Source organism: Porites lutea, chromosome 14 (assembly GCF_958299795.1).
Source record: "Porites lutea chromosome 14, jaPorLute2.1, whole genome shotgun sequence".
Classification (NCBI taxonomy): domain Eukaryota; kingdom Metazoa; phylum Cnidaria; class Anthozoa; order Scleractinia; family Poritidae; genus Porites; species Porites lutea.
In genome coordinates this window covers 5,603,207-5,620,905 of record NC_133214.1, presented here as the reverse complement: position 1 = coordinate 5,620,905, position 17,699 = coordinate 5,603,207, and the positions used below count along the sequence as shown (strand labels likewise).

General features: G+C 38.8%; 3 protein-coding genes across 4 annotated transcripts in view; all 3 read right to left on the bottom strand.

Moving 5' to 3' along the window:
- The window catches only part of LOC140924635 (NLR family CARD domain-containing protein 4-like), a 388,290-nt gene that overhangs the window by 199,998 nt on the left and 170,593 nt on the right, over window positions 1-17,699 (bottom strand). The window lies entirely within an intron of this gene.
- Window positions 1-17,699, bottom strand: part of LOC140925041 (NLR family CARD domain-containing protein 4-like) — a 150,789-nt gene that overhangs the window by 120,441 nt on the left and 12,649 nt on the right. Inside the window, exon 6 of the mRNA XM_073375001.1 lies at window positions 16,959-17,015. Within this exon, the coding sequence (XP_073231102.1) occupies window positions 16,959-17,015 (57 nt within the window). The remainder of the gene's footprint in view (window positions 1-16,958; window positions 17,016-17,699) is intronic.
- On the bottom strand, window positions 472-8,076 carry LOC140924902 (NLR family CARD domain-containing protein 4-like). Its single transcript, XM_073374891.1, has 2 exons — window positions 5,092-8,076; window positions 472-1,970 (listed from the first exon to the last, which is right to left on the bottom strand). Exons 1-2 carry the CDS (start codon window positions 8,074-8,076, stop codon window positions 1,884-1,886), a joined length of 3,072 nt encoding a protein of 1,023 aa, XP_073230992.1. The 3' UTR covers window positions 472-1,883.

Below are 17,699 nucleotides of genomic sequence, written 5' to 3'. Positions count from 1 at the left end.
GCACGACCCGAACAATGAATCTATACAGACTATAGAACATTGAGTTTTGAACCATAATATGAAACAGCAAAATTTTCTTGTGTTCATTCGAAAACGTTGCAGGGTAGAAAGCTGTACAATAAACTAAATCTAAACACGTTTAGGTTGAGTTACAAACCAGGAGCCCATTTCTTTTGGGGCGTACCCGAGGGGGACCCCCCACACAAAAAAGTGACGGGGATGCTCGTCGTTTCGCTTAGGGGTAGGAATTGCGAATTTTGATCTCACTTAGCGTGGCCAAGACGAAAAGCCAATATTTTTCCCATACAGATATCAGTTAGGGTAAGATGGGTTCATTCTCTTAGGGCGGTGCGACCATACTTTGTTGAAGTACAGTCTCCTTAAGCGCTTCAATTCTATTTTTTCCGACGAGCATTCCCGTCCCTATTATATGGGAGCCACCCCACCCCCCCCCCCCCCCCCCGGGTCGGATGGTATTTAGTAAACGTCCCGAGAGTGCGTTACTCAGGCGTTCCGCTTATTTTTAGATTTCTTTTCCCCAGAATTCACTTTGTTCAAGGAAGATAGCACCATCTAGGACGGCAGTTGTTGTTGAAGCCTCATTGGTCCTTACACGTTTCTTCAAACAAATGAACACAGTAAACTCTCGTCGGCTGACAATTCGTTGATCTCATGCGCCATTACTGGAAATTCTACTCTGCTCTCATTAGGGCTATTTATAAGTGGAAAAATAAGACGCGACTTTCGACACGTCTTATCGAAGAACAGGTGTTAGGGGCTATTCTTAGATAAGACGCGTGTTAGCTAAATTTGAAACCAAATGTGTCGTTTATACGGGATAGTTTGCCTCTTATTTAGGACGCGTCTTATATAAGACGGGTCCTATTAACACGCTGTGACCCAGGCCTCAAATGAGTGATGGACTCCTGATGTTAATGGGTTCCTGGTTTTACCCATGATAGTATACGCATCACATGCAGTGTGTACGCTAAGAAGTACAAAAATCTCTTGATCTAGTCCAACCTAATCTGGGTATCCATGTGTTTTGGATAACTCCGTATTTAGATCCCTCGTGATGTGAGTTTTTCCGTTACTTCAGGTCAGTGTTACGGGTATCCCCTAGTACCCTACCGGGATACTAACATCCCTTGTTATTTGGGTTGTTTTTTCATGGCACTATCCGTCGCAACGTACCCTGGGTAGCAAGCGTGATCCGTGCAAACACCGTGCCCGCCCAGATTATGCCTCCCGCTCAAGCTCCTCGCAGTATTTTGTACCTTGGACAGGAATTCCGGCAAAAAAATGGCCTCGTGTGATTGTTAAAAGGTTGCCTTATGTGATTAGTTTGCAGACAAAAAGAGACTGCATGCACTCGTAAATGTTGCATATATACTAGTGCAAGTTTTGAAGATCTATTAGTGAGCTGGTGTTCGACCGTTGTGAAATAAAAACTGTCTTTCTCCAATTCAATTCCACTATTTTTAAGGACATCGCAACGAACTGAAATAACAAGAACATCATAAAGAAGTCAAGTTGTAGAGCCGGTTTCAGTGGTTGTAGAAGGACTAAGGTAAGATCAGTTTTTTCACCCCGCACATCACCAGGGATTTTGAGCGCAGGGGTTCAAACTATGGGGATACTTAAACTAGGGAAACAACCAAAATGCGAGAAACTTAGGATACATAGGGATATTAGGGGGTATACGAAATGCGAGGATACTTAAATTCGAGGTTTACCCGAAATACAGGATACTAAAACTAGAGGGATATCAAAGGGATGTTTTAAATACGGGAATACCTAAATGATTGTCGCACAGGTGGTTGTAGTTCAGTTAGTATCCAGGTCTCTTCAGGCTTTTGGTGTGGTAAGCAGGATTCCCTTTTTCACTCTTCGGCAAATGTGGCTCCCTTTTCTTGAAGTTCTTCCTTTGTGAGTAGGCGATATAAATGCGGCCCATCGAAACAGCTGGCCTAATAAAGAAGACAAGAAGCAACAGATTAAAAATAAAGTAGAGTTAGTTCGTTTGTGATCGTGAAAATGGTAGCTATGATTGTTTTGCGAAAACAATGGTGTGTCTCTAATTCCGGGGTCCGACAAATATTAGGCCCGGACGCCCGGGACAACTTCGGACAAGTTGAAAGGAATGCCGGGAAGTGTTTTATTTCCAGAAAAAGCCCGCCGGGCCGTAGCATTTGACTTACGAGCAATTTTGCGCAATAAATTATAGATATCCAAGTATTTAACGTTTATCTTGAGTAATTCCCATCGAAGCCTTTCGAAATGCAATAAATACGTATCACTTTTTTTTACTTTTCGATCGCCATTTTACATCTCTTCGTGAGTTTCATACCCAGTACTTTCCCGGGTAAACCTCTGAAGGCCTCGCTGCTATACCCCTGATAACATCCTGATAACAAACGAAGGAGATTTTTGTCTGATTGGCTGTTTGATTTTGTAGTGTTCAGTCTCCTCTCCGCGCGCAATTGAGCTATTTTGAATGCTTCAGTGTAACCGTATCAACAATCTACTGCTTATCCTAAATTAAGACTATTTTTCCTGAGAAATTGGGTATCGCTGTACATTATTGAAAACGACAACCGCTGCACACAGCTGAGTCGATCCTCATACTATAGATTCACTTTTCTTTGTCTTTCCTTCCGACATCTGTTGCAAAATAAACAAATTGTTAAAGTACCATGAACATCAACTCACCAAACGTTTGAGGAAAGACTCGCGGGTTTCAAGGTTTCTAAAGATAATGAAGCTCGTCGAATACCGAATAGCTAAGAAATGCCACGAATTTCACGATTGTTGTAGATGGTTGCATCATCATTATCTACAAGGTTGTCATGTGCGATTCTACTTCACGAAAAAGCCTTTAACTCTGACGACTTGATTCTAAAAGTGTTATAAGTTATTGATTCTTAAAAAAAAGCTTTCACTTGAGCCAATAGTTACAAAACTTAAGTCGTGGTCTTCATACATTCATGTAACTATTATAACTGTGAAAGGCCAGTCTGCATGAGATATACAGTCATACAGTTTGCACGTGAAAGTGGTGGACTTTACGCCCTTCGTGGTTCGTACGTGAGGGAATGTGATTCAGCAAACAGGATTAAAAATAACTAATGCACACAATTTGTACGTGAAGGTGTTGGACCTTGTCCCTTTTACAACTCGTACGTAAAATAACGCAAATTGTTTACTAGAAATATTTGCTCCAACGATTTTAAGAAATCACCTCGGCTTTAAAATATCTGCAATTAAATTATGCTTTATGCAACATTACGGTTGATAGCCTAACATTTACTTTCTTCCAAGAAGATTATCAAACTGGCGAAAGATATTTCTACTCATATCATGTTATTCTACTCAATAAAACAATGAGTAATTATTTCGTCAACTAGCTTCTTCCCATTTAATTCCCTGACGTTACTGTTTCTTCTTAAATTACGCATCTTTACTAAATAAAATACGTTTCAATAACTATAATGACTCTTAAGCAGCAAGCGTGTTTCATGTTGTTCACCTAATTCATATTTTTTTTGCTGGTACGAAAAAGGTCTGTTGAAGTTTTTAAGCGAGAGAATAAAGCTTGTTTACAGGATTAACTGTACTCGCCTTGCTTTTCAAACTTCTACAACCACAATTTATAGGCCGCATACTCCAGAATTAAGGTCCATATCTAAATTTCAATTATTGTTTCATTGGAGGAACTTTGAAAAATATATGATCTTTTACACTCTACCTTGAAGCAGGTAAAACAGCACTCAAAAATTATAAAATAAGTGCATTGTACCGTTCGCGATAGCTGAATTAGGTCATAAATGTCTTGAAGCAGCACCCACACTAAAATATGGACCCTTAAACAGCTCCATCACTGTACTCAGCGTTTCAATCATAAAGATATTTCAATGTTATGCTTCTAAACACCTTTAGCCGTAATAAAAGACGAAAAATTTGTGAAGAATCAAGATGGCGGTCTCAACGTGCCCTTGTTTGTCCTTAAGCCGAGTGAATGTCATGAAAGATGCCAAAATCTCATTGGTTCTTATAGGCATCAATTCATAGTATCTTCAACCTTATTGGCTCCTGCAACAGAAATCCGAAAACACAAAGCCACAGAGATACATACGCTCAAACCACTGACATATGAGCTATTTTTTCAAAAAAGCTCAAAAATGAAGTCAAAACTTTAAAGTGCAATGTATTTTCATCCTGACCATCTAATGCCAAATACATTTAATTTAAATAATTTCAGTGCACTAATATAGCAGTCGTTAACAGAACGTGAGTTTGATATTGAAATCCATTTTAGTCCACTGACGTAGTAATATTATTGATGGAGTATGATTTTTGCAATCTATTTCCACCCCTGCAGGACATCAAAAGACAGACAAAATACATTAGCAATTGTGGTGACGACTGGACCACTATTCGACAAGTTTTCGTTTACAAAAATGTGTCTTTTTTAGTATACAGTCGACTCCCGATAATTCGAACGTTCAAGGGAAATCGAAAAAAGTTCGAGTTATCGGGAGTTTGAAGCAAATAACCGGAAGTAAGGAAATAAGGAAATGGATGGGGAGGGAATGCAATTAAGCAACAAAGTATACAGGAATGGACACTGAATTTGAACTGGAGTGACGAAAAAGTAAAGACAAAGAATTTACTCGGTTGTTTTGAAATAAATTCAATGTCTCGGACTTCAGTACACGTTTTTTTCCCGACTTGCCACGCGCTTATAACATGGTTTGAGTTATCGAGGGTAAAATTGTATAGAAATGATCTGAAGGGAAGCAAAAATTACTTCGAGTTAGCGGGAGGTTCGAGTTATCGAGGGTTCGAGTTACCGAGGGTAAAATTACAGTAAATGTAGGAAGGAAATCCAGGGGAAATTGACTTTGGTTCGAGTTAGCGCGAGGTTCGAGTTAGTGAGGGTTCGAGTTATCGGGAGTCAACTGTATATAAGAATGGCGACACAGCCCCTTTGAAGAACGGTTTCATTTCGTCTACCAGGAAGTTCCTGGGTATTACGAGCATTAATAATTGGAAAATAAAATAAAAGCACATTACAAAACAGCAACTCACATGATAATCTGAGGCAAAGTTCATGTTCCTTTCATTTGCTAAAGTACACAGCTCAGTGGCTTCTTTCTTTGTAAGTTGAACCTCAGTGAGATGGAGAACAGGAAGCTGAGGACTACTTCTGAAACACTTGATCAGTTCAGTCACTCCGTGGCCAAGCTGATTTTTGCGAAGCCAAAGGAATGCCAGTTCTGGTACGTAGACGAGTTCATGGGCTAAAGCTGTGACTTCGTCTTCACCCATCTGTGTATCATCCAGGTATAGCTGTTCCAGATAAGGTACACTGTGCAGGTGTGTGGCTAGCTCACTTATCCCGTGACCGAGTGGGTTGTCCGATAAGTGAAGTTCACTCACCCGAGTCACATACTTTAAACTATGGGCTAAAGCTATAACTCCCTCTTGACCCATCTTTGTATCATTCAGTTTTAGACGTGTCAGATAAGATACACTGTACAGTTGTTCGGCAAGCACACTAATCCCGTGACCGAGTGGGTTCTTTGATAAGTCAAGATCACTTAACTGAGTCACATACTTTAAACTATGGGCTAAAGCTGTGACTTCCTCTTTACCCATCTGTGTATCCCTCAGGTGCAGCTCTTTCAGATGAGGTACACTTTGCAGGTGTTTGGCAAGCTCACTTACTCCGTGACCGAGTGAGTTGTATGATAAGTCAAGTTCCCTCAACCGAGTCACATACTTTAAACTATGGGCTAAAGCTGTAACTCCCTCTTCACCCATCTTTGTTTCATCCAGGTTTAGCTGTTTCAGATAAGGTACACTGTGCAGGTGTTTGGCAAGCTCACTTATTCCGTGACCGAGTGGGTTGCATGATAAGTCAAGTTCACTCAACCGAGTCACATGCTTTAAACTATGGGCTAAAGCTGCGACTCCCTCTTCACCCATCTGTGTATCAAGCAGGTAAAACTTTTCTAGATGAAGTACACTGTGCAGGTGTTTGGCAAGCTCACTTATCCCGTGACCGAGTGGGTCACGTGATAACCTCAGTAAGCGCAACTCACCAACATACTTTAAATTAGTGGCAAGCAAGTGGCATTCTTGATTCCCCATACCAACCTGAAATAAAGCGAGCTCAGATAGTTGAGGCACATGGTGAAGATTATTCAGTAAACTGACAAGTTCACTTGTTGGGCCCCGAATTGTAATCTCTCTCAAATATGACAGAGAGTGTATCAGAGTCTGGTCAGATGTTTTCTCAATCAAATGCAAAGAACTGCTGGCATCATGATTCTGTGACACGTGATCAGGCTCTTGAAGAGAAGACTTTGGTGCTGATATTAATGATCTCAGCTGTTCTATTAACTTAAGGCGAGTTCTACAGAACACTAATCGATGTCCAACATTCTTAATGAAAAACTCGTCAGGATCTGGAACGTGGTACATATTCACAGATGTTACGTCACCATAACATGTCACAACAACAGTGTCCAAATCCGACATGACAGAGAACATTTGAGCACGCTCAACTTCAGAAATAGATATCCTTGAAGGCCGATCTTTAAAAAAAAATACACAATCTGGCTTAAGGAAACTTGTTGATCTCAAACAGTGTTCTCTAACAACTGTAGGCAGGTGTTTTTGATGAACATTCATCATTATAACACCGTTAACGCTTTGTAGAAAAGAAGAATAGACAGCTTGCCTTTCTGATGCAGGGCAGGAAAGGAACAATCCGAGACTGATATAATAAAACTCTTCTTGTTCTTCAGTGAGCTCCTCAATAGAGGGCTTTTCACCGTAGTTGTAACCTGTCAGACCGTCTTTCTCTCCTATCATCTTCAGATGGCGAAAAACAGCAACGGCAGCTTCTGATGACAACTCAGACACAAATTTGAAAACTTCAAGAAGCTCCTTGAACCGTTTGATTGAGTCGACTTTAGACAGACTTTTGAAGGTCTCCTTGGCATTTTTTAAATCACGAACTAAAAACGAGGCGGAAAGGAATTCTTGTACCGATTTATGGAGAAAGAACGCCAGTTTCAAAGGACGAGGAGAGTTTAAAAGATTTGAAGGCTGTAGAAAGCCAAAACTGATAAACTTCTCAAGGAATAACCGAATGTCCTGAGGCATGTTGCTGAGCTTGAAATATAGACAATCATTTAAAAGTGCCTGCCAGGCAAGTTCCCCCAACTTTGCAAGGTCTTCTTTGTATTCATCTATGCATCTAAATGCCTCATCTGAGGTTTTGGCAGTGACGTGATCAAGCAGCGTCTGACAAAAACTGTTGTACACATCTGCGCGGGATGTTGATGGTCCTTGATAATCATAAACCTTCCAGCTTAGTACCAGCATCAACAGGAGAAGTGGTATTTCAGCTAAACTCCAAAGGTTTTGCTTTGTCAAGAAAGTGATGAACTTGTCCACTTCTGTTTGATCGCGAAGAAACTTAAGAGCAAATTTTTTAACTTGCCACTGATCAAACCCATTAATTTCAAACTGAGCATGACTTCCTGGTCTTAACTCATCGTTTTTCAGCGGTCGAGTTGTCACAAGAAGAGTACAATCTCTCAACAGACTGCCTTTCCAAATCTGATGAACTGGCGATGATTTTTCGGCGCTGTATTCATCATAGCCGTCTAAAATAAGTAGGACTTTCTGTTGGTTACGAAGGATGTAATCATACAACTGGCCAATCATCATAGGGTCATCAGCAGACAACAGTTCGGCCTTTTGTAGCATGTCACAGAAATCTTGCCTGTTGCAAACATCTCGGAGCTTGATTAAAAGTACAACAGCAAATTTCTCTAGGCTTTCTTTGTTACCACGTGACCAGTCCACGACGAGTTTCTTAGTGAATGTCGACTTTCCTATTCCTGGTCTTCCGTACACTACAATTCTCTTAGGAATTAGGTGATGACCATGACTCGCAAATATCTCGCTGTAATCTTTAATCTTTTCTTTTGTTGTTCCAGCAAGTGTTCTGTCGTCTCTCAGCAGTGTTAACTGGACATACACCTCATCAATATCCATGGTATTATCCCGGTCCCAAGGAGAAATCATTAACTGGCTAGCGGTACTGTTGTAAAATGAGCAAAGCTGATTTTGACTCCACTCCAAAAAAGCATTTGCAGCATCTGTTTATAAAAAAAGTACATCTCTTTAAACTTAAGAACGAATGCCGCTAAGGATTGAGCAAAATTGGAAATGGTCAAACAAAACCTTCCCTCATACTTTGTGTGTAGTTAGTACTTCAGACGAAACTACTCACTGTGGCATTTGTTTGACTTCTAACAAAAACCTGCACTGGGCATCAGGCGGGAGGGGGGGGGGGGAGTTTGGGCCATGAGTGAAATTACATTTTTTGGGACAATTTTCTCCTTGAAAATTGGTGTTTTGTCAGGTGAATAGTTCTGAAAGAAGACTAACAGTTAAAGATCTGTTTACATGATAGCAAAATATCATCCTTCCTCTCAATAAAAATGTTATCAATTTTTCTCTAGGTCCCCCCCTGACGGCCCCTGTTCATTGTCATTTAAAAGGGGGGGCAAACGTTTTTTGACAAGGCTTAAAAATAGACACTTCTGAACACATTTTTTTCTTACTAGCCCTCCGATTTAGATCAAAATTGAAACAGGATGTAAATATTTCACCCTTTGTGAACCATTTCATGCTCAAAAACCCGAGGGCACTCGATACATTTTTACATGCCAATTAAATGAAAATGTATACCTGAGACAACATAGTAAGTTTTCGCAACTTTTGTTCGCCGCTATCTTTCTTTTAAATAATGTCATTGGGGCGGTGTTAAGCAAGAACGTTGGATGGTTTCTATAGATTGCATTCCTTTACGTTTTACAGTCAGTTATCGAGCAGATTAACGATTTTTGGTTTAAAAAAACAGGCATCGTGTGGTTGGCGGTTAATTTATGCAAATTACTACCCGCGATATAACTTGGCAGGAAAATCTAATTCGACGTTTTCCAGCAAAATAAATCGCTTCGATGGGATTATTAATAGATAACTGACACATTACATACCATTAACAAAGCAATCAATGCGAGAAATATTTCAGAGCCAAAGTCAAATCACTCACAAGTCACGGTTCGTTTAGGTCTCATCCACCATGTAGTAATGCATGTCGTCGCATTCAAATCCCTTCCATCATCTTCAGTGCATATCTACAAAGTTTCCTTTCACACTGACACCCTGCCAAATTACTGCAGCTGCTTATGATGGGCAGAAACATATTTTTCCTTACCGTGCATGAGAAAGGTACCACAGTAAAAACCCGCGTATAAGAACCTAGGTTTTTCCAAGTTAGCCTAAACAGGTTCTTATATAAATGGTATTTAGTGTAAAATTAGGCTAACTAGGTTCTTAATTAGGTTCTTAACTTTTGTTCAAGAAATAAAGCTGAATTTTTAAATGATCTGGTGTTTAATGTCCAAAAACAGTATTCTTGGAGGCTTCGTTAAGCAAAATACTATACTATTTTAATCTGATTCTGTTACAATCAAACCTATGGTACTGTAACCTTCACTATAATTGTCAATAAATCTTGCTTAATTCTATATATTTTTTTCTTTTTTGAAAATAAGAACCTGTTTTAGGATTTTAGCCTAAAATGGTTCTTATGTGAAGGGTGCTTAAAAATGAAATTTTAGCCTAACAGGTTCTTAAATGTTAGGTTCTTATACGCGGGTTTTTACTGTATGTTGGATTCTCTTACATGTCCAACACACTGTCTTCAAGGTAATGTATCTTAGTCACGCAATGTGTCACGCCACAAGCGCAGCACTGATTTTATAATTCTTCCTTCCTCTACATAAATATTAGAATCTTCATAAATTTGTGTAAGTTTCATTAAGCAAAAAATCAGAAAAACAGTGTACCCAATCCTATGTAGATTTAGAAAGAGTGCCATTTGATCTATTCGCGTTGGGCCGCTTGCTGATCAAAAATGAAAAGTTTCTCAGCCGACTTGTCTTCCTGAATTTGTATGAAGGCCTTGCTCCCAAAGAGAACAAGTCAACAAGGCGAAATTGAATTACCACCGGAGTCGACGAAACTGTAGTCTGAGTCAGATGTTTGGCGGCACTATCGTTTTTCGTGTCATGCAAGGTGGGAGACTAAGTGGGAGACGCTTATTTAGTCGCACATCAGTTTACATTTTTTTATTCTAACTTTGTGGGATTATTTGACGCAGAGGGCCAGTCACACAATAAGGTTTACGCTCTTCATCGTTTTATGCTTGGGATCTACTGTTAGTATGACTGTGAGCTGGTCCCGTAAGGGGAAGCGGGTTTTGCCAAATCCCCGGCACCATAAACAATTTGTGTAAATAAAGGAGACTGGGCACTATAACTATGCTTCGCTTGCAAAGCGACTTGCAAAGCAGATATTTCCTATAACCACTGCACCAAAGTTGTTCCTCAAGTAACCTACAAGCTTTATTCTTAATGTCAATTTAGGGAGCATGAAAAAATTCTGAAATGCTAACGATTTGTTTAGTTAAGCTCATTTCAATTCTGTTTAAGGTGGCCCGTTCCTATTTATATGCGTGTTGGTTATGTTTTTGATTCGCGTTTTTCAGAATGAACGATTCAACCGATTTCTACGATTTTTTGCATCCTTAATAAATAATGATAGAACTTTAAGAAAATGTTACTTATTTTCTTATAGGTTTAAAAACTTTTGAGATATCGGCATATAGTTAAAACCTCATTTTTACGAAAAATGAAAAATTACTTCGAAATCCCACGACAGATTTTTCTCTAACTTCAGCAAATAAGCCTCAGAGCTCTCTAGTTTTATGTCTGCAAGTTTAAAGGCAATGTTGAGGCCTCAAATGTAATAAATGACCCTAAACGTAATAAAGGTCCTAAGTGTAAACACCTTTAGCAGTAATAAAAGACGTAAAAAGTCTGAAAATCAAGATGACGGATTCTAAGTGCCCTTGTTTGGCCTTAAGCAATATCATTAACGCTTAGATGCCAAAATCTGATTGGTTCTTACGCATCAACTCATAGTACCTTCAACCTTATTGGCCCCTGCAACAAACATCCGAACATACAAAGCCACAAAGATACATACGCTCAAACCACTGACATATGACCTATTTTTTCAACATAGGCACGTTAAACGTGCATGAGCTATTTTGAATGCCTCAGTGTAACTTTAATGCTTCGGTGTAACCTTACCAAGAGTGATGAATCTACCTTTTTCATCCTAAATGTAGACTGGGTTTTTGTGCGAAATTGGGTATTGCGGTACATAAATGAAAACGCGAAACGCTCAGCTGAGTCGATCCTCGAGCTATATATTCACTTTCCTCTGTCTTTCCCTGTTACATCTGGTGCAAGTTAAACAAATTGTTAAAGTAAAATAAATTTCTACTCACCAAACGTTGATTATAAGGAAAACTCTAAACTTTCCCCAGAGTTTCTTAAGCCAAAATGTGACTCATCGAATACTGAATAGTTACGAAATACCAGGATTTTTATCATTGTGGTAGATGGTTGCATCATCATAATTCACGAGGTTTTCACGTGCGATTCTACTCAGTGAAACAGTCTTTAACTCCGACAACTTATTTCTTCATGTTTTAAAAGTTATTGCAAGACAAGAGCCTTTTTTAAGGCCTTAGTTACAAAACGAAACAGGTCTTCAGACGTCCAAGTTACTATTTATTATTGTGAAAAGCCAATCTGCATGCGATGTACTGTCACACAGCTGGCACGTGAAAGTGTTGGACTTTGCCCCCTTTCGTGGTTCGTACGTGAGGGAATTCGAGTTATCACACAGTAAACTAGTAAACAGAATTATAAAAATAACTCATGCACACAATTTGCACGTGAAGATGTTGGCCTTTAGCCCTTTCACAATTCGTACGTAAAAAAAGAGGCAAATTGTTTACTACAAAATTTTCTCAAACGATTTTAAGAAATCACCTCGGCTTCATTACAACATCTGCAATTAAACTATGTTTCATGCAACGTCAAGGTTGATAGACTAAAATTTATTAACATTTGTGAAACAGTCTTCAACTCCGACAACTTATTTCTTCACGTTTTAAAAGCTACTGCTTCTTAAAAGACAAGAGCCTTTTTTAAGGCATTGGTTACTAAACGAAACAGGTCTTCATACGTCCAAGTTACTATTTATTATTGTGAAAAGCCAATCTACATGAGATGTACTGTCACACAGCTGGCACGTGAAGGTGTTGGACTTTGCCCCCTTTCGTGGTTCGTACGTGAGGGAATTCGAGTACTACAAAATTTTCTCAAATGATTTTAAGAAATCACCTCGGCTTTATTACAACGTCTGCAATTAAATTATGTTTCATGCAACGTCAAGGTTGATAGCCTAACATTTATTAACTTCCAAGAAAATTATCAAACTGCCGAAACTCAATAAAACAGTATCTAAATATTGTGTCAACTAGCTTCTTCCAATTTTATTCCCTAACGCTACTGTTTCTACTTAAGTTACGCATCTTTACTAAATAAAACACGTTTCAGTAACTATAATACTTAGTATGCAGGAAGGATGTATCATGTTGTTCACTTATTATTCCTTTTTTTTTCTTTTGCCAGAATGAAAAAGGTCTGTTGAACTTTGTAAGCGAGAGAATAATATTTTTAAAACTTGTTTACAGGATTAACAATACTCGGTACAGCTTTCAAAAAACTAAGCTGCCTTTTAAACTTCTAAAACCACATCTTATAGGGCGCATTCTTTCGAATTAAAGTCTATATCTAAATATCAATTATTGCTTCATTGGAAGAGCTTTGAAAATATATGATCTTTTATACTCTACCCAGTTGTAGCAGGTGAAACAGGACTCATACTGACGTGCGTTGTACCGATAGCCGAATTAGGTCAGAAATGCCTTGAAACAGCACCCACACTAAAATATGAACCCTTAAACAGCTGCATCACTGTACACAGCGTTTGAATCATGAAGATATTTAATGTAATTCTTCCAAACACCTGTAGCCGTAATAAAAGACGAAAAAGTTGTGAAGAATCAAGATGGCGGTCTCACAGTGCCCTTCTTCGACCTTTAGCAACGCCATGTTTAAATAGATGCCAAGATCTCATTGGTTCCTGAGCATCAACTCATAGTACCTTCAACCTTACTGGCTCTTGCAACAAACATCCGAACACACAAAAATACAAAGTTACAAAGATACAAAGATACAAAGCCACAAAGCCACAAAGATACATACGTTCACACCACTGACATATGAGCTATTTTTTCAAAATAGCTCAAAAATAGCTCAATAATGGTGTCCAGGGTAGCGCTTAGGACGTGACACATTGTGTGACTAAGAAACGTTACCTTGAACAGTCTGCTGGAAAATTGCAAGACAATCCAACAGAACACTACTTTTTATATTTTTCTTCCGCGGTGAAGAAAATTACGTCTTTCTATAGGCAGCTGCAGTAAATTGGTAGGTTGTCAAAGTGAGAGGAAACTTAGAGGTGTGCATTGAAGATGGGAAGATGAACGAAGGAGCTTCGATCAACGCAACGACATGCATGGATGAGATCTAACCGTGACTTGTGAGTGATTTGACTTTGGCTCTGAAATGTTTCTCGCATTGATTGCTTTGTTAATGGTATGTTATGTGTCAGTTATCTATTAATAATCCCATCGAAGCGATTTATTTTGCTGGAAAACGTCGAATTAGATTTTCCTTCCAAGTTACATCGCGGGTAGTAATTTGCATAAATTAACCGCCAACCACTGCCACGATGCCTGTTTTTGTAAACCAAAAATCGTTAATCTGCTCGATAACTGACTGTAAAACGTAAAGGAATGCAATCTATAGGAACCATCCAACGTTCTTGCTTAACACCGCCCCAATGACATTATTTAAAAGAAAGATAGCGGCGAACAAAAGTTGCGAAAATTTACTATTTTGTCTCAGGTATACATTTTCATTTGATTGGCATGCAAAAATGTATCGAGTGCCCGCGGTTTTTAAGCATGAAATGGTTCACAAAGGGTGAAATATTTACATCCTGTTTCAATTTTGATCTAAATCGGAGGGCTACTGAAGCAAGAAAAAAATGTGTTCAAAAATGTCTATTTTTTAAGCCTTGTCAAAACACGTTTCCCCCTTGTAAATCTGACAATGAGTATAGTATGGGTATCGTTTCCCGGAGTAGTCAATCGATAAAAATCGATAGCAATCAATTCATTTTTATCGACTGATAACGGAAATCGGTGAAAATCGATAAACTAAATTGCTGTGTCAAATCGATATTATCGATTTTTCATGATTTTACCGATTTATAACGCTAAGTCCGACATTGTTGTTTTTTGGCATAAGTTAAATAGTACAGCTGAGAAAACACATCCACGAGTAACAACTGATCAACAAACATAAAATTAAGAAATGTGGAAACTATTACAGACCCAAGATTCTCTCTAAAACCGTGACCCTTTTGAAGATAATAACAGAAACGGTTCGGTTTATTTACATTCGCAGTTCTCGCAAGCAAGTACCTCGAGAAATACAACCTTAGAGAAAAGATTTCCCAGCCTCAAGTTCAGACACCCTCTAGAGGCAAATGGATACCTGAAATTCAGGCTAAAAGATTTCTCTGTATAGCTTTTCACCATTTTCCGGCGTTATCAATCGATAAAATCACTTGATCGCTAACGATTTTTATCGATTTCGATTTTTATCTATTGGCTACTACGGGAAGTAACTACACGCGGAACTGAGGTTTATTTTGAAAGGGCGGCAGATCTAAATCGTGAAAAACTGGGAAAATAAAAAAACCGGGTCAATATCGGCCATCCAAGGAAGACTTTAAAGCGGGTTTTAAAGAAAAGGTAAGGCTTTTTTAAACTTTTTTTTTAAAGTGGTAATAAATTGTTGATCCTCAGACTCCCAACTGCAATTCAGTTGTCAACAAATTCATTGTTTGCATGAAATCAGTTTTTATTTTTGGATGTACAGAAGAACAGATGCATCTTCCGATACAAATCGATGGAATCGGTAAAATCTAGATAAATCGATAAACGAAACGAGTGTGTCATCGATTTCTACCGATTGATCGATACAATCGATATCAATCAAATCAGATTTACCGATTTTTATCGATTTATCGATTTATAAATCGATACCGATTTTTATCGATTGACTACTCCGGGCGTTTCAGGCCGGACACCAAACTGAACGTCCGGTTGTTCAAAATGTAACGTCCGGTACTTATCACACGAAATATTTTTTTTAACTGTGAAACTCTTTCTTTTCTTCCTTTTTTTTTCATTTATTAATCAAAGATAGATTTGACCCTTACTTTACCAATTAACCACTTTCGGTCCAGGGAACGCAGGAAATTGCATTTAGAGAGCCCAGTTTAAAAATTTCCTGGGGGAGCATGTCTTCCGATCCCCCTTGAAGTTCGTGTTTCCGGCACTCGACGTTCGCGCCTGCGGTACGAACGGTGTAAGTCCGCCAGCTGAACCTTTGCATCCGAAACTTCCCAATGCTACCGAAAAGCCTGTCTACCCCCTTGCGCTTGCGGGCAATAAATCCCCGGAGGTTTTTATTCCCATACGGGCGCTCGACGATCTCTTGAGGTAATTCCCTGGTTTTGCACTGCGAATCACCTAGTGCGCATACTTGAACATTTGTAGTTCAAATGTTTTTAACTTTACTAATAACTCTACCCTCCTCAAAGGTGTTTGTCTTGAAACTCGCCCAGTTCCCTCGCAAAAAATGATTATTTGAAGCCGAAATTGTCCCTGTGCTGTCGTTTTGCAATGAAACGAAAACTGTGACACCCCCCCCCCCCCCGCCCCCACACTTTTTACTCGTTATAGCTACATAAAAAAATAGATTTTAAGGAGAAAAAAATCTGGATAGTAGAAGTTGTATTTTTTTAGATATGAATTACGCGAATTTATGCATTTAGAGCCAAAGGGAAGTACGAAATAATGTTAAAGCTGTTCATTTCTCTGTCTTTTTTCAAGGTCGGGTAATTTTAGGTCACTTGCCTGGAAAAATATAGCCCTGGCAAACAAACGGGATTAATGTTCATAGTTCATAGGTTTTGCGAAATAAGAATTTTTGATGGTTGTTTAAGTTTCGAACATTTCGCGAACACTGGCGAACACGCAGACTATTTTAGTGCATCTTACATGAAAAATTTTATTGACTGACGAGGCTCGAAGAACGAAATATATTTCGAGGATTTTAAAACTTCTAGAACGTTTTTATTTTTACATTTTACATTTCTTATGCCTGCGTCGAATGTGGTAAAGACGTAATGTCTTATTTTGCAAGTAAAAAAAACATTTCCCACGCAACTAGGAAAAACACCCAGAATTACAGGTACACAGGGCAAAAACAAGCACGGTGACCCGATCCTTTTATTGCAGTTTTTGAATGTCCTATACATGACTGACATTTGTGCCAAGTTTGACAATAATCTGGATAGTACATTATTTTCAAGGGAATTACCTTAAAAGAAAATAGAGGGTCTGTTAACAGGCTATTTTACATTACATGTGCGTGCCTCCCCTTCCAAGTTATGACGTTATGATGACGTTACATCTGACTGTAAAAGCTACATTGTTGTTGTTGTTTTGTTACGTAAATCTGATGTTCACAATCTACAAGGGTGCCTGGGGAGGACTTAATTCTTTTTACAAAACAATAAGCTAAGGCAAAGAGTGAAAAGAGTAGCTAAATAGATAAGTGAACTTAACAGAGGCAAGGCTCTGTCCACACAAATTCCGATATTTTTGAAACCGTATATTTTTTTCGGCCTCTTGTCAAGACTAAACCAGTGAATCCGCTCATTCATCCGCACCCTATTCGTGTAAAAAAAAATTGGCGGTTTCAAAAATATCTGGATTCATGTGGACGGGGGCTATAAATTGGTACCTGAGGGACTTGGTAACTGTTCCTTTGATCTGCCGGCAGAGCTCTGCTTTGATAAATCTGCAACAAAGAGAAATCTCTCACTTACATTTAAGATAAAAGTCATGTGCTTAAAAACAGAAACAGTGGAACCCGGATTAATACGAAAAGGAAAAGGACATGCCATAGTGTCCGTATTATCCGCGTGTCCGTATCAAGCGGGCTGTCAAAAAAACGTCACAACACATGTTTATCGATATAAAGAGTAAAGCAGACGTTTTAAAGAGAACGTTGTCTAATTTCTCAACTGTAACATGGACAAGTTCATCCAGAAGAAAACTCCCGAACATTCCCCATAATGGTCTCTCTCTGTAATCACCTTGAAAACTACCTTGTTCTTGAAACACGGCAATAGAATGATTGGAATACGCAACTTTACTTTTTGCACTGACAGGATTAAGTTTGCTAATCGGCCATGTGGACTGAGTATTAAACAGAACCTTTGAAAGGTCATTTGCTTTTTCTGTTAGGTTTTTACTGCTAAGATAACCAGTATTAGTTAAATCCAAGTAGTGGTCTATTATCAATGCTGCGTTCTGACTGGTTGAGCTACTACTAGGCTATATGTTATAGCCTACTAGTAGCGAAAAGCGATTAACAATTTATTAACAATTTGTATGTATAAATGGCCATAACGCTAATTCTCTCTCAATCACTTGTGGAGTACCTTAGGGATCCATTCTTGGACCTCTGTTGTTTTTGCAA

Bases quoted from the DNA above. Each gene is read 5' to 3' on its own strand.
- LOC140924902 (XM_073374891.1), bottom strand. From the start codon at position 8,076: ATGGATATTGATGAGGTGTATGTCCAGTTAACACTGCTGAGAGACGAC. The intron at 1,971-5,091 runs GTGAGTTGCTGT...CTTCTTTATTAG, and splicing joins ACTTTGCCTCAGATTATCAT to GCCAGCTGTTTCGATGGGCC.